Genomic DNA, 16,848 nt, shown 5'->3' with positions numbered 1-16,848 from the left:
CTTTTCTTCATCCATCCCTTCGAGTTAGCTTTTATGATGACGCCGGCTGGAAAGGTCTCTTTTGGCAAGGTCTTCCTTTTGAATATCACCATGGGTGGAAGTTAGCATGGCAAGCTAGAACCACAGTGAAGGATGACTTCTCATTCCCTGTGGTGCGAATATTCACCGTACGTGCTCCCGTTCCACAGTGCGGTTCACAGGAATATCAGTTGCTGTGAAATACGGTAGTAATCCGTGTGCGGATGGAGAGATTGCGTCTTTTCATGAACCGGATCCTTGTCGCTTAGTAGGAGCCATTTTGTGGTCTTTACAGATGTAAACAGGAAATGAAACGTACGGTGATATCCGCGCGTTTTTTCTTCTTCTTCCGGGGGCGGGTGGTTGCTTACAGTAGAAGAAGAAGCGCTTCCTGGTCTATGGGGGCGGGTGCTTACCTTGGCGGTTGCTTGCGTAGAAGAAGAAGCGCTTCCTGTTCTACCGGGAAAAAAGATGGCGGCTGTTTACCTAAGTTGCGAGATCGAAACTTTATGAAAATGAATCTTAATATTTATCCATATATAAAGCGCACCGGGTTAAAAGCCGCACTGTCAGCTTTTGAGTAAATTTGTGGTTTTTAGGTGCGGCTAATGGTGCGGAAAATACGGTAGATGTTTGAGTTGATTGCTAAATCATCACGATTAAATCAATCTAAAACTATTGCAAACCCGCACAAAGATGACTTCATGTGACCCCATTATGTGCTGGTGTGTTTCAGAGAGCAGGTCATCAAAAACTCGCTGGTCCACAAAGTCTTCTTGGACTTCTTCCTGCTGAGCCCCGACAAACAGAGAGCGGTCAGTGTATATTTTTTGAGAAAAGTATATTTTGTTAGTAGACATTGTAGCACTTCGCTCTAATGTTGAATACTTCATGCCAGACTAGGGTTTGGCATGGAGAATCGATGGGAATTTTGATTCTCCAGGAATCGTACACATTTTAAAATGTTGATTTGTAGTTTAAATTCTCAGTCTGCCGACTGGAAGAATTAGCTGCCACAGAACTGGCTAAGGAGCTAACTGTATCTCCATACTCCGTGTGAAGCCGCTGCTCTAGGTCAATAATCCTCTCTTGTGGCAAATAAACTATAGTGCTTAAGTTTTATAATCACTGGAGGACGAGGCTAAGCATTACTCACCAAGAGCAGGCAAACTAATGGCTAAGCTCGTAGCTAAACTAGCTTGAAACAACAGAAGAAATAAGTGTTTAGAAAAGTTTAAGAAGTGTAGATGAACGCGTGTTACAACAGAAAGTAAACAGTTATTCACAGTAAATTAAATATTAGAATAATAGAGGATAATATGACAACTATTGTGATGCTTTGTTGCTGTTTAGCGTTCGCTCTCAGCCATACACTGCATTAAAAATTTAAATGAGTAGTCGATGGTTGTTTTTGTTTAGGTGTTGTCTACTATTGACTTAGTTTTGATCGAACATTTGTATGTAATAAAAGGAAATAAGTTACTCGTTCATTCTTTTTGTTGACATTGTTACACTGTCAATAGACTCACCATAAATACATAAAACATTTGATAGTTAATACATGGGATTGGTATTGGCCAAGTTCACTCACAAGTGATCGGAATCGGCAGCATAAAACCTTTAATTAGAACAATGTTTTTTTGTTGTTGTTTTTTTTAAATAAAGTGACACTTTTGTGTAAGTATACTACTGTGCAAATAAATGTCATAACAATTGTATTCAAATTCAAAGGATTAATATTTATATTTGGTATTTGATTCAAAATAGCCCATTGAGAATAGTACCGGTACATTTTTGACCCTGCCTCTTAAAGAGGAACTTTTTTGCGCTCTTCAGGCACTTAAAAAAGATTCATAATGTTCCCAGGGCTCTGTGTTAGTGTGCTGGTTTTAAAGATAATGTACATGTTTTCGTACATCTAGTACATCAAAATAAACACAACAGTGTAATGCCACCAAGACAGCTGTGGCTGCTTCTCCAGGCTTCTGGTAGGACAAAATGCGCATGACAGCAGGTATATATTTGTGTGTAGACAGAGACAGTTAAGACATAGCCTAAATAACCATGCATAAACTGCCAACAATACTTCATTTACATTTCTTGAATTCCATTTTAACCAAGTATTAGTGATATTGTTATAAGCGCTAACACAGACAAACCATTTATAGCGATGCCGTGACCACAGGCGTAACTAGCTTACGCTGCTATTTTGACCTCATCGGCTGATGTGCTGCTTTCTCGCCTCTGAGCTCATGGAAGTTTTTTCTAGATCTTAAATCATGCCTCTCACCTTTTATAGTAAAAAGATGAGTACGTAATCCGACAAGTTTGTACACTTTGAGAGCCAGTTTAGACCCGTAATGGTGAGAACGACACGGAAGGACGCTTGGTTCCACCTCTCTTTTCTTAGCGAGAATTATGAGTTATTCTTTATCTAAATGGGACTAAATGAACGTCCTAGCAGTCGGCATCCCAGTGAAAGCAGACATTGCACAGTAAGTGAGGTTTTATTGTGTTTGTTGGTTCTCATGAAGTCTGCAGTGAGAACAAATCAGTTATGTGTCAAAGGAAAAAGCAAACATTGTTTTTTTTTAATAAATGCACCGCCATATGCTTAAAATGAGCAAAATACATTAATATTACATGTGCCTATTACTACATTACATATACCTACATACTGCATATAAAACCTTAATGGTAATGTTGGAATGATTTTTAAGCACTTCATAGACAGAATAGAGTGACTCCCATAGGTTCCATTGTAAGCAGACTTTTGATCGCATTTATTAACTACCGTATTTTTCGGAGTATAAGTCGCACCGGCCGAAAATGCATAATAAAGAAGGGAAAAAACATATAAGTCGCACTGGAGTCGCATTTTTGGGGGAAATTTATTTGATAAAACCCAACACCAAGAATAGACATTTGAAAGGCAATTTAAAATAAATAAAGAATAGTGAACAACAGGCTGAATAAGTGTACGTTACATGAGGCATAAATAACCAACTGAGAACGTGCCTGGTATGTTAACGTAACATATTATGGTAAGAGTCATTCAAATAACTATAACATATAGAACATGCTATACGTTTACCAAACAATCTGTCACTCCTAATCGCTAAATCCCATGAAATCTTATACGTCTAGTCTCTTACGTGAATGAGCTAAATAACATTATTTGATATTTTACGGTAATGTGCTAATAATTTCACACATAAGTTGCTCCTGAGTATAAGTCGCACCCCCGGCCAAACTGAAAAAAACTGCGACTTATAGTCCGAAAAATATGGTAGTTAGAATGCATGAAAAAGAAAAACCTATGTGTGCTTGTCTTACATAAGGATTGTGAATGATAGGCAAAATTCCTCCCAAAAAGTGGAGTTCCCCTTTAAAAGAGTTGAAACGAGGAATCGGAACCAGAATTGTCCCAACACAAAAAATGCCCAACTTTAGGCTGGACGTTTTAAATAATACAAAAAGCATTGAGAAAATATTTTGAACTGTTTCTCACTGTCATGTTTCTCATTTTCTTTGGCGAACAGGAGATGATTGAGTCCATAAGGGAGTCCGTTATCTACATGGCTCACACCCATGATGGAGCACGAGTGGCCATGCACTGTCTTTGGCATGGGACAGCCAAGGTACACAGAGACTCTCACTACTTAGCCTTAATGCAATGAACATGTGACTAAAGTAGCTGAAATATTCTGAAGAGCACAGCACCACTAAATGATAAAGTTTATAATGCTTCAAGATATAATCGACACTTAACACTGATTTATCATTGCCATGCACTGTTGAACATCACAATTGTTAAGAATTTATCTGTGCGAAATTATTACATTATTTGAGCTTGTATAAAGTGAGGCAACATGGAGTGCTCGTCAGCAACCAGCAGAAGCACAATTGAGTCAGTCTCAAACTAGCTTGGTTAAAAGCAGTAATTTCCAACCACTGTGCTGTGGCAAATAAGTGTGTAGCAATCACCATAACAAATACCGGTACATATTTTAATAAAGCTTAAAAAACACCCTCAGACGCCCTTTGCGAGGACTCTGCAGACCACTTCAGAACCGAGATCAAAGACATCCGATCTGGTCTCCAGATACAAGTTTTATATGATGACACACTTGCCTGGGGAAACACTGGAGAGTTTAATTCTGGTTGATGCAAGGAGACTTGGTCGAGTTTTCTCCCAAGTAAACCCAACAACCTGCCTTTTAGGTCCAATTCCTACATCACTTTTTAAATCCTTTTATGAATTCTTTGTTGAACAGCTTTTAACTATAGTGAACTGCTCTCTTCAGACAAGGGTCTTCCCTGCCGCTTTTAAAGCTGCGGTGGTCAGGCCCCTTCTGAAGAAGAGCAGTTTGGAACCAAACATTTTTCATAACTACTGGCCTTTATCCAACTTAGTTTTTAAGTAAAGTTTTAGACAAACTGTTTTAACCAAGTCAATGACTTTAAAAATAAATAACATTTTAGAAAGATATCAGTCTAGTCTTAGGAAGAACCACAGTACCGAGACAGCACTTTTAAAGATTTTAAAATTACATCATGTGGAATTTAGATATTAAGAAAAAAAGCTAACCGTATTGATTCTGCTGGATCTAGGCGCTGCTTTTGATACAGTAGACAATCACATTCTATTAGATAGACTTAAACACCTGGTAGGCCTTTCTGGTACTGTTTTTTTAACTGGCGCCGCTCTTATCTCACAGACAGATGTTTTTTATGTAAGTATGAATGCATGCTAAGGCTATTGCTCCCGCGACCCGACCTCAGATAAGCGGAAGAAAATGGATGTATGTATGTTCCTCAATTTTAGGTCCCATTCTTTTTACATTTTACATGCTACCGTACGTCTCGGGGACATCATTAGGAGACACTGCATCAGTTCCAGCTACGTTAATCAATCACAGTTGTAGATCTCCGTGTCTCCCGTTGACACAGGACCAATAGATACCCTTTTTAACTGCATTGCAGACATCAAGTCATTGATGGCTTTGAATTTCCTACAGCTCAACCAGGAAAAAACTGAAGTTTTAGTTATAGGCCCTAAAGATCAGAGGGAGAAACTTTTACCAAAATTATAATATTTTAAACCAACACAGTTTGGGGGTGATTTTTGACTCTTAGCTGACTTTTATCCCACATATTAAGAATATTACAAAAATAGATCGTCATCATCCTAAGAACTTAACCAGAGTGCGCACGTTTCTCTCTCAGGCCAACACAAAGGTGCTAATGTATGCTTCTATTTCCTGTCGTTTAGACTGTTGTAATGCTTTGCTCTCTGGCCTTCCCAAAGAACATATCACAAGTCTACAATTATTACAAATCTCAGCTGCACGAGTGCTGACGAGGACCAGAGGGCGGGAGCACATTACACCAGTTTTAAAGTCACTGCATTAGCTCCCTGTTTGCTTCAGGGTTGATTTTTAAGTTCTAATAGTTTTTAAATGTCGTAATGGTCTTGCGCCTTTTTATCTATCTGACTTGCTTTTCCCGTATCAGCGCTTGCGGATCCGGAGGTCCTCTGGCACTGACCTTTTATCTTTACCAAATACAAGAACAAAGACCCACAGTGAGGCGGGATTTAGCCACTGTGGCCCCCACCTGTGGAACAGCTTGCCAGAGAGTCTCAGGAATATCAGGCCTTTTACTTATCTGTTTTTTATGGGGTTTTTTTAAATCTTAATCATTATTATTTCTTCTATTATTCTCTGTGTTATGTTTTTATTAATGTAATATTTAAATGTGTACATATATTTTTATCATATATCATATATTTTTTTAAATGGCGTTAATTTAAGTTATTCTCCATTATGGACGCCACCTTTGAGGCGTGTGTGGGTGTGTGTTTCTTTTCTATTACCGTTCTTTTTTTATTTATTTTTTATTTTGTTTATACAGCACTTTGTGTTGGCCACTTGCCTGTGCATGAAAAGCGCTACATAAATAAAGTTTGATTTGATTTGATCAGGTGTGCCACGGGAAATTATCCGAATTCACTTAATTGGTCTAAAATTATTATTTTACTAAAATGTATCTTGGGTTGAGAATCAGCACCTCCAAATCAGAGTCCATGGTTCTCGCCCGGAAAAGGGTGGAATACCATCTTCGGGTTGGGGAGGAGACCCTGCCCCAAGTGGAGGAATTCAAGTACCTCGGAGTCTTGTTCACAAGTGAGGGAAGAGTGGATCGTGAGATCGACAGGCGGATCGGTGCGGCATCTTCAGTAATGCGGACGCTGTATCGATCCGTTGTGGTGAAGAAGGAGCTGAGCCGGAAGGCAAAGCTCTCAATTTACCGGTCGATCTACGTTCCCATCCTCACCTATGGTCATGAGCTTTGGGTTATGACCGAAAGGACAAGATCACGGGTACAAGCGGCCGAAATGAGTTTCCTCTGCAAGGTGGCAGGGCTCTCCCTTAGAGATAGGGTGAGAAGCTCTGTCATCCGGGGGGAGCTAAAAGTAAAGCCGCTGCTCCTCCACATCGAGAGGAGCCAGATGAGGTGGTTCGGGCATCTGGTCAGGATGCCACCCGATCGCCTCCCTCGGGAGGTGTTTAGGGCACGTCCGACCGGTAGGAGGCCACGGGGAAGACCCAGGACACGTTGGGAAGACTATGTCTCCCGGCTGGCCTGGGAACGCCTCGGGATCCCCCGGGAGGAGCTGGACGAAGTGGCTGGGGAGAGGGAAGTCTGGGCTTCCCTGCTTAGGCTGCTGCCCCCGCGACCCGACCTCGGATAAGCGGAAGAAGATGGATGGATGTATCTTGGGTCATCTGTGAATAATGGCAGAATAATGAAATTATTTTCCGCTAGATGACATTTGTTTGCCAACCCCTAGGCAACATTATTATTATTAAACTCGAATACCTGAGGAGAAACAAATAAAGAATTCAGAACATTCAAAGATTCTCCCACTCCCATAAAATATATATTTTAATTAACCATACTATTTGTATTAATAGTATTTCATAATTTAAAGGATTCATTGTACTTACTGTTCTACATAACGTGTTATTGTGAGTTGTGGAGAAGCTTTTCTGTCACAACGGCTAAAAAAACAAAACTATATTTGTTTGGTGCTAAAGGACTTCATGCATTTGTGTGTTTCAGGACAGAAAAGTTATCATCAAAACAATGAGAACGTACATGGTAAAGGTTGCCACGGTGAGTTTTTTTACACCACACCATCTGCACTTTACTTTGGTATCATTGTGGATGAGTTTATTCTTTTGTGGTACCTGTACTACAACAATGAACATACAGTAATTATTTCTCAGTGTCATACAGCATCTAACAAAGGTTTAATTCGGAATGACAAACGTATTTGCTGTGTCCTTAGGAGGAATTCAGCCACCTCGCTCTTCTCGCCATGTTTGACTGTGTGGACGACACCCGGCTGATCAAACAGGCAGTCTTGTCCGTACGTGGAATAATTATCACACATTTATGTACCGTATTCCAATGCTAAAAAGAATGTCCAAAATGATGTCACACAATTTTCATCTGTCTAGGAGATCATGTCGTCATTAGACCAAGTCGTCATTAACAAATATGGCAAGAAAGTTCTGTTGTATCTGCTGACTCCCAGAAATCCCGCTCACCTGGTGCCTGAGATCATCAAAGTGCTGGAGCAAGGAGATGGCAACGCCCACAGGTTGATGTTGTTCAACTTTCTTCTTAGTCACCTTTTAAGATTCTGTTTTATTCCAAAAAACACAATAATATTGCGAATTCTTCCGCATCTTGGCTTTTTTTTATGAGAGTACTGTTACGCTGTTGTAATATACTTAGTGTCCAGAAGAGGTCCCTGTTGCAACATTAAAGGCCTACTGAAATGCGATTTTCTTATTTAAACGGGGATAGCAGGTCCATTCTATGTGTCATACTTGATCATTTCGCGATATTGCCATATTTTTGCTGAAAGGATTTAGTAGAGAACATCGACGATAAAGTTCGCAACTTTTGGTCGCTGATAAAAAAAGCCTTGCCTGTACCGGAAGTAGCAGACGAGTAGCGTGACGTCACAGGTTGTGGAGCTCCTCACATCTGCACATTGTTTACAATCATGGCCGCCAGCAGCGAGAGCGATTCGGACCGAGAAAGCGACGATTTCCCCATTAATTTGAGCGAGGATGAAAGATTTGTGGATGAGGAAAGTGAGAGTGAAGGACTAGAGGGCAGTGGGAGCGATTCAGATAGGGAAGATGCTGTGAGAGGCTGGTGGGACCTGATATTCAGCTGGGAATGACTAAAACAGTAAATAAACACAAGACATATATATACTCTATTAGCCACAACACAACCAGGCTTATATTTAATATGCCACAAATTAATACTGCATAACAAACACCTCCCCCCTCCCGTCCATATAACCCGCCAATACAACTCAAACACCTGCACAACACACTCAATCCCACAGCCCAAAGTACCGTTCACCTCCCCAAAGTTCATACAGCACATATATTTCCCCAAAGTTACGTACGTGACATGCACATAGCGGCACGCACGTACGGGCAAGCGATCAAATGTTTGGAAGCCGCAGCTGCATGCGTACTCACGGTACCGCGTTTGCATATCCAACTCAAAGTCCTCCTGGTAAGAGTCTCTGTTGGCCCAGTTCTCCACAGGCCAATGGTAAAGCTTGACTGTCATCTTCCAGGAATGTAAACAATGAAACACCGGCTGTGTTTGTGTTGCTGCAGTCGGCCGCAATACACCGCTTCCCACCTACAGCTTTCTTCTTTGCTGTCTCCATTGTTCATTGAACAAATTGCAAAAGATTCATCAACACAGATGTCCAGAATACTGTGGAATTTTGCGATGAAAACAGACAACTTAATAGCTGGCCACTATGCTGTCCCAAAATGTCCTCCACAATCCGTGACGTCACGTGCTGACGTCATCATACCGAGACGTTTTCAGCAGGATATTTCGCGCAAAATTTAAAATTGCACTTTAGTAAGCTAACCCGGCCGTATTGGCATGTGTTGCAATGTTAAGATTTCATCATTGATATATAAACTATCAGACTGCGTGGTCGGTAGTAGTGGGTTTCAGTAGGCCTTTAATAGCCCGTGGCATAGAGTAAAAAAAAATATTAATAAGATGTATTATTAGATATTGCACTAATTTGCTATGTCACCTACACAAAGTTAAGATGTGTATGATTTTTTTCAGATAGCTAAGCATCTATTAACTTGTAACATTTTTGGACGTTTTTGCTCTTACAAGTTATACCCGGAAAATCTAAATTTGACTAGACGAGAATATTCTGGATTGGCAATTAAACAATTCACTAAAAATACTTTTATTCTTCAGTCAGAAGATAACAATATATTATGACTTTGGTGACCTGATGGAGAAGTTTGGTGTGATCAAATATGTTTAGTGTTTCCCATATATTAATTTGTGTGTGTGTGTGTGTGTGTGTGTGTGTGTGTGTGTGTGTGTGTGTGTGTGTGTGTGTGTGTGTGTGTGTGTGTGTGTGTGTGTGTGTGTGTGTGTGTGTGTGTGTGTGTGTGTGTGTGTGTGTGTGTGTGTGTGTGTGTACAGTATATACCGTATTTTCCGCACTATAAGGCGCACCGGATTATTAGCCGCACCTTCAATGAATTACATATTTCATAACTTTGTCCACCAATAAGCCGCCCCGGATTATAAGCCGCGCCTACGCTGCGCTAAAGGGAATGTCAAAAAAACAGTCAGATAGTTCAGTCAAACTTTAATAATATATTGAAAACCAGCGTTCTAACAACTCTGTCCCAAAATGTACGCAAATGTGCAATCACAAACATAGTAAAATTCAAAATGGTGTAGAGCAATAGCAACATAATGTTGCTCGAACGTTAATGTCACAACACACAAAATAAACATAGCGCTCACCTTCTGAAGTTATTCTTCATTCGTAAATCCTTCGAATTCTTCGTCTTCGGTGTCCGAATTGAAAAGTTGCGCAAGCGTGGGATCCAAAATGGCCGGTTCCGTCTCGTCGAAGTCATCGGAGTCAGTGTCGCTGTTGTCCAGTAGTTCTGTGAATCCTGCCTTCCGGAAAGCTCGGACCACAGTTGTGACCGAAATATCTGCCCAGGCATTTACGATCCACTGGCAAATGTTGGCGTATGTCGTCCGGCGCTGTCTGCCCGTCTTAGTGAAGGTGTGTTCGCCTTCGGAGCTGTGTGAAAAAAGCCACCCGGCCTCTTCGCGTAAACTTCCCTTAACCACTCGCTCATCTTTTCTTCATCCATCCATCCCTTCGAGTTAGCTTTTATGATGACGCCGGCTGGAAAGGTCTCTTTTGGCAAGGTCTTCCTTTTGAATATCACCATGGGTGGAAGTTAGCATGGCAAACTAGAACCACAGTGAAGGATGACTTCTCATTCCCTGTGGTGCGAATATTCACCGTACGTGCTCCCGTTCCACAGTGCGGTTCACAGGAATATCAGTTGCTGTGAAATACGGTAGTAATCCGTGTGCGGATGGAGAGATTGCGTCTTTTTATGAACCGGATCCTTTTCGCTTAGTAGGAGCCATTTTGTGGTCTTTACAGATGTAAACAGGAAATGAAACGTACGGTGATATCCGCGCGTTTTTTCTTCTTCTTCCGGGGGCGGGCGGTAGCTTACAGTAGAAGAAGAAGCGCTTCCTGTTCTATGGGGGCGGGTGCTTACCTTGGCGGTTGCTTGCGTAGAAGAAGAAGCGCTTCCTGTTCTACCGGGAAAAAAGATGGCGGCTGTTTACCGAAGTTGCGAGATCGAAACTTTATGAAAATGAATCGTAATAAAGCGCACCGGGTTATAAGGCGCACTGTTAGCTTTTGAGAAAATTTGTGGTTTTTAGGTGCGCCTTATAGTGCGGAAAATACGGTATATATATATATATATATATACATACATACAATACAGGCCAAAAGTTTGGACACACCTCATTCAATGGGTTTTTTTATTTTCATGACTATTTACATTGTAGATTGTCACTGAAGGCATCAAAACTATGAATGAACACGTGGAGTTACCGGGTATGTATTGACCAAAAAAATGGGAATTACCGTAACTAAGCACATGTTTTATATTCTAGTTTCTTCAAAATAGCCACCCTTTGCTCTGATTACTGCTTTGCACACTCTTGACATTCTCTCAATGAGCTATAAGAGGTAGTCACCTGAAATGGTTTTCCCTTCCCAGGTGTGCTTGAAGCTCATCGAGAGAATGCCAAGAGTGTGCAAAGCAGTGATCAGAGTAAGTGGTGGCTATTTTGAAGAAACTAGAATACAAAACATGTTTTCAATCATTTCACCTTTTTTGTTTAGTAAATAACTCCACATGTGTTCATTCATAGTTTTGATGCCTTCAGTGAAAATCTACAATGTAAATAGACATGAAAATAAAGAAAACACATTGAATGAGGAGAAGGTGTGTCCAAACTTTTGGCCTGTACTGTATATGTGTATGTATGTATATATATATAAATATATATATTTATTTATTTATTTATTTTAGGGCTACAACTAACGATTAATTTGATAATCGATTAATCTGTCGATTATTACTTCGATTAATCGATTAATAATCGGATAAAAGAGACCAACTACATTTCTATCCTATCCAGTATTTTATTGAAAAAAACCAGCATACTGGCACCATTTCTCAGCTGTTTGTAAATGTTGTAGTTTATAAATAAAGGTTTATTAAAAAAAAATAAAACAAATGCCTCTGCGCATGCGCACAGCATAGATCCAACGAATCGATGACTAAATTAATCGGCAACTATTTTTATAATCGATTTTAATCGATTAGTTGTTGCAGCCCTAATATACAGTATATGTATATATTTTATATATATATATATATATATATATATATATATATATATATATATATATATATATATATATGTGTGTGTGTGTGTGTGTGTGTGTGTGTGTATATATATATATATATATATATATATATATATATATATATATATATATATATATATGTCATTATATTGCCTTACACAGGTGGATGTCTGTATGGGTAACTGCTTCTTAACACACCTCATGATGTTCTTGGTCAGTAAAAAGGACAAAACCTCTCGGTGGAAAGAGCTGCTGGAGTTCGTCTCCCCGCTGCTACTTGATTATCTCCACAAGAACGCTGACATGGCCATGAGCAAGGTCAGCAGCGTCCTCGTGACAGCCATCCTGGCATCGGCCTGCGGCGACCTGCGACCCGCCATGACTGTTGTGGCTCAACTGGCCAATCAGAAGCTGATACCAGGAGGCATTAAAGGAGAGGTCTGTTTGATTTTTGGATATTGAAATCAGTTGCATGTGCTTTATGGGTAGATGTTTAGTGAAACACAACAATGTCTAAACAGCAAATTCTGTGTTAGTTAGCTTGTTAGCTGTGTTGCATTCATGACTGCTGACGTATATGAAGCACCCCACTTTAAGTTTGAGGTTCTTCTGTTTAAAAAATAACAGTCTACTGTCACAATGACAAAATGTTACCGGTACACACAAATTGTCATTTTAGTACCAAGTACAAACTCAACTTTAATAGTTTGGGTTCTTGGTTTTAGTTGGAGATTAAAAACTCCAACTTTTGTATTTTCTGGATTGCAACAATGGTATACATTAGCAGCGTTCCAATCAGGGGTTCATGCTACTGATTCTAATACCGATTATTAGAGATGTCCGATAATGGCTTTTTTGCAGATATCCGATATTCCGATATTGTCCAACTCTTAATTACCGATTCCGATACCGATATATACAGTTGTGGAATTAACACATTATTATGCCTACTTTTGTTGTGATGCATTAAACAATGTAACAAGGTTTTCCAAAATAAATCAACTCAAGTTATGGAAAAAAATGCCAACATGGCACTGCCATATTTATTATTGAAGTCACAAAGTGCATTATTTTTTTTAACATGCGTCAAAACAGCAGCTTGGAATTTGCAACATGCTCTCTGAGAGAGCATGTTGAGGTGGGCGGGGTTGGGAGTAGCGGGGGGTGTATATTGTAGCATCCCGGAAGAGTTAGTGCTGCAAGGGGTTCTGGGTATTTGTTCTGTTGTGTTTATGTTGTGTCACGGTGCGGATGTTCTCCCGAAATGTGTTTGTCATTCTTGTTTGGTGTGGGTTCACAGTGTGGCGCATATTTGTAACAGTGTTAAAGTTGTTTATACGGCCATCCTCAGTGTGACCTGTATGGCTGTTGACCAAGTATGCATGCATTCACTTGTGTGTGTGAAAAGCTGTAGATATTATGTGACTGGGCCGGGTTTATTGGCGCACTGTACTTCTCCCTACGTCCGTGTAACACTCCGTACAGCGGCGTTTTAAAAAGTCATAAATTTTACTTTTTGAAACCGATACCAATAATTTCCGATATTACATTTTAAAGCATTTATCGGCCGATATTATCGGACATCTCTACCGATTACCAATGAGAGAGATCAGCAGATAACGATGCTGATCACATGTATTAACTGTAGTTTTTTTTTTTAAATTTCTGTATGTTGAGTGATATTGACAGTTAAACAAGTGTCTGTTTTCCAGCTCCACATGGCAGAACATCCAGCAGGACACTTAGTGCTGAAATGGCTCATTGAGCAGGACGCCATGCGGGCAGAGGCTGGCAAAGAAGGTAAATGTCTTCATATTTTATTTCATTCCTAAAATGGGTTCTACTCCTGGCTCAAATTGAGGCAGAGGTCTTACAATCCTGACCATGCGCCAGAATTTTTATGCAAAAAATGTGTAGTTTTTTTCAATTTACAGTAATATGCTATAAAGAACACAGTTACATTTATTGTCATTTTTATTACCGTAATTTGCTGGGTAGTTTGCTATAAAATCATAAATCAAGCAGATATTTAAGTACCGTATTTTTCGGAGTATAAGTCGCACCTGCTGAAAATGCATAATAAAGAAGGAAAAAAACATATAAGTCGCATTTTTGGGGGAAATTTATTTGATAAAAGCCAACACCAAGAATAGACATTTGAAAGGCAATTTAAAATAAATAAAGAATAGTGAACAACAGGCTGAATAAGTGTACGTTATATGAGGCATAAATAACCAACTGAGAACGTGCCTGGTATGTTAACGTAACATATTATGGTAAGAGTCATTCAAATAACTATAACATATAGAACATGCTATACGTTTACCAAACAATCTGTCACTCCTAATCGCTAAATCCCATAAAATCTTATACGTCTAGTCTCTTATGTGAATGAGCTAAATAATATTATTTGATATTTTACGGTAATATGTTGGATGGATGGATGGATGTTAATCATTTCACACATAAGTCGCTCCTGAGTATAAGTCGCACCCCCGGCCAAACTATGAAAAAAACTGCGACTTATAGTCTGAAAATATGGTAGTCAGAAAAGGTTGGAAATGAAGCTAACACTCTTAGCTGTGTTCACTTACCAGAGACAAAATGTTCACAGCACAGTCTGGAGTGTTCTGTAGGAGTCCAGTGATCCCTCCGTATCATGCTCCGTATGGCAGAAATCCACTTGTTACGGCGTTCAAGGTTATGCACCAAGTAGCCATCTGTTTCTACAGAAAGTTGTGTTGTCTTTATAATATTGTCTTGTCACCTTTGCATTTGTTGTGACCTTTCTCGGCCACTGTAAATATCCACCATTCTTCTTTTGATGACTGGTGGTGTCGTCGCCACAGACAGACTTGAGTAATGTTAAAAGGTCCTTATTAAAAGTACAATTATATAAAATCTGCCATTCTTAAATCAGTTTTTTTTTTTTTACTATTGATTGATTGCATGTTAGATCGATATACAGTACAGGCCAAAAGTTTGGACACACCTGCTCATTAAATGCATTTTCGTGACTATTTTACATTTTAGATTGTCACTGAAGGCATCAAAAGTATGAATGAACACGTGGAGTTATGTACTTAACAAAAAAAAGGTGAAATAACTGAAAACATGTCTTATATTCTAGTTTCTTCAAAATAGCCACCCTTTGCTCTGATTACTGCTTTGCACACTGTCAGGTTCAAACACTGATGACATCTATTAAACAGACAAAGAAGCAAGCAATCAAACAGAGACATAATACAATTTGGCTTAATGAGGAGAAACGCGTAGACATGTACCCTTGCACAGTCCCACCACGCTCTGACGAAAGATTGTACGCCTCCTCTTTTATTTGGACTTTCCCTGATTGCATGGCAACAGCTGATTCTAAAGGAAGGGGGTCGTAAACAGCCGTCGCCTTTGGTTACAAAACAGTTCAAAGAAAAGGTGCCTGGAGGGGGCTCAGGTCCTGCTTCCTCTCCGCTTTGTAGATCTCTGGTCAAGACAAAATCTTCCTGTGGATTACAATACATCAAAGAAATTGATACCTTCATGTCGCTTCCCATCCTACACAGTGGAGTTTTACAAGCCTTTTGATTGGTAAGATCAAAGACAGCTTTTATTCGCCGGGAACTCATTGAAACACAAAAGTTTTGCGATAACTTAGATACAATTATTCTGACACACACTCTTGGCATTCTCTCGACGAGATTCAAGAGGTAGTCACCGGAAATGGTTTTCACTTCACAGGTGTGCCTTATCAGGGTTGATTAATGGACTCTCATGCTTTATCATTGGTGTTGGAACCATCAGTTGTGTTGTGAATGAGAAGGTGTGTACTGGTAGTTGAATCTTACAAATATAAATGGATGTAGTTTATGAATTGTTACACCCATCATTTTTACAGTATTTGTACTTCTAAAAAGGTATAAAGAACACCTTAAAACTGTTAGATTCCTGACAGAACAGCACTTGCTGGGCACCGAAAACTGAGTAAGCACTTTGTGTTGTCCTAGAGTGCTTTGCCAGGATCCTGATGGACACTGTAGACCTGGACAACCTGAAGTCGTGGGTCCAAGTCAACAGAGGAACAATCGTGCTCTGCAGGTCAGACTTGATTCTCTTTTGCTTTCATTTATTCTGTGCAAGTGTTGTGGATGGAAAATGGTGTTTTTGTCTTCTGCACGCAGCCTCCTGAAGAGTTGTAACCAGACTGTGGCTGCAGAAGTGAAAGCTGCGCTGCAGTTCTTTGAACTCGATAGCTGCAACAGCAGCAGAGGAGCGGAAATTCTGATGGAGAATTTGAAAAAAGAGGAAGTGTGCAGTGCGACAGACACTAACCAGGACTGACATGCTGCCAACAGCTGATGAGCAAACTTCTTGTCACTGTTGTGTAAAAAAACAAACATTTTTGTGCAGTTGAATAAGAGATGATTGTGAACAAGATCCATAAAGTCACACAATTATGTTCAAAGCAGATCCAAACAAAATTGTGTGATGAATCAAAAGTTAGGGGGGAAAAAATGATTCAAGTTGAGTTCTGCAATGTGAAGAACAGAACTTTTTAGAATATGATCCAATCTTTTGTGTTTTTAGTGACATTTTGTTCAATATCTACAAAAATAAATATTTGAAACACTTTAGTAAATTAAATGTGCTTTGAGTGTGTCAACAAAACCAAAACGGGTATTTAATACTGGATTACACTGGATGTTACACCTTCAGAGGGATACTTACTCAGTGGCCTAGTAGTTAGTGTCCGTCCTGAGATCGGTAGGTTGTGAGTTCAAACCCCGCCCGAGTCATACCAAAGACTATAAAAATGGGACCCATTACCTCCCTGCTTGGCACTCAGCATCAAGGGTTGGAATTGGGGGTTAAATCACCCAAAATGATTTGTGGGCGTGTCCACTGTTGCTGCTCACTGCTCCCCTCACATCCCAGGGTGTGAACCAGGGGATGGGTCAAATGCAGAGGACAAATTTCACCAC

The 16,848-nt window shown here is 39.9% G+C and overlaps 1 protein-coding gene across 2 annotated transcripts in view; it reads left to right on the top strand.

Annotated features, from left to right (window-relative positions):
* pum3 (pumilio RNA-binding family member 3) overlaps positions 1-16,507 on the top strand; it is a 33,017-nt gene extending 16,510 nt beyond the window's left edge. Inside the window, exons 10-18 of one of the 2 annotated variants that reach the window (XM_072915342.1) lie at positions 755-833; positions 3,561-3,659; positions 7,147-7,200; positions 7,376-7,456; positions 7,548-7,690; positions 12,091-12,310; positions 13,585-13,672; positions 15,874-15,964; positions 16,048-16,507. In XM_072915342.1, coding sequence (XP_072771443.1) covers positions 755-833; positions 3,561-3,659; positions 7,147-7,200; positions 7,376-7,456; positions 7,548-7,690; positions 12,091-12,310; positions 13,585-13,672; positions 15,874-15,964; positions 16,048-16,207 — 1,015 coding nt within the window. In that variant the 3' untranslated portion in view covers positions 16,208-16,507. The remainder of the gene's footprint in view (positions 1-754; positions 834-3,560; positions 3,660-7,146; positions 7,201-7,375; positions 7,457-7,547; positions 7,691-12,090; positions 12,311-13,584; positions 13,673-15,873; positions 15,965-16,047) is intronic. The other variant, XM_061980809.2, reaches the window with a different exon arrangement.
* The last annotated feature ends 341 nt before the right edge of the window (positions 16,508-16,848 follow it).

The sequence above is a fragment of the Nerophis lumbriciformis genome, linkage group LG20 (genome assembly GCF_033978685.3).
Source record: "Nerophis lumbriciformis linkage group LG20, RoL_Nlum_v2.1, whole genome shotgun sequence".
Classification (NCBI taxonomy): domain Eukaryota; kingdom Metazoa; phylum Chordata; class Actinopteri; order Syngnathiformes; family Syngnathidae; genus Nerophis; species Nerophis lumbriciformis.
The sequence above is the reverse complement of the archived record's forward strand: the minus strand, read 5'-3'. Positions and strand labels throughout refer to the sequence as shown.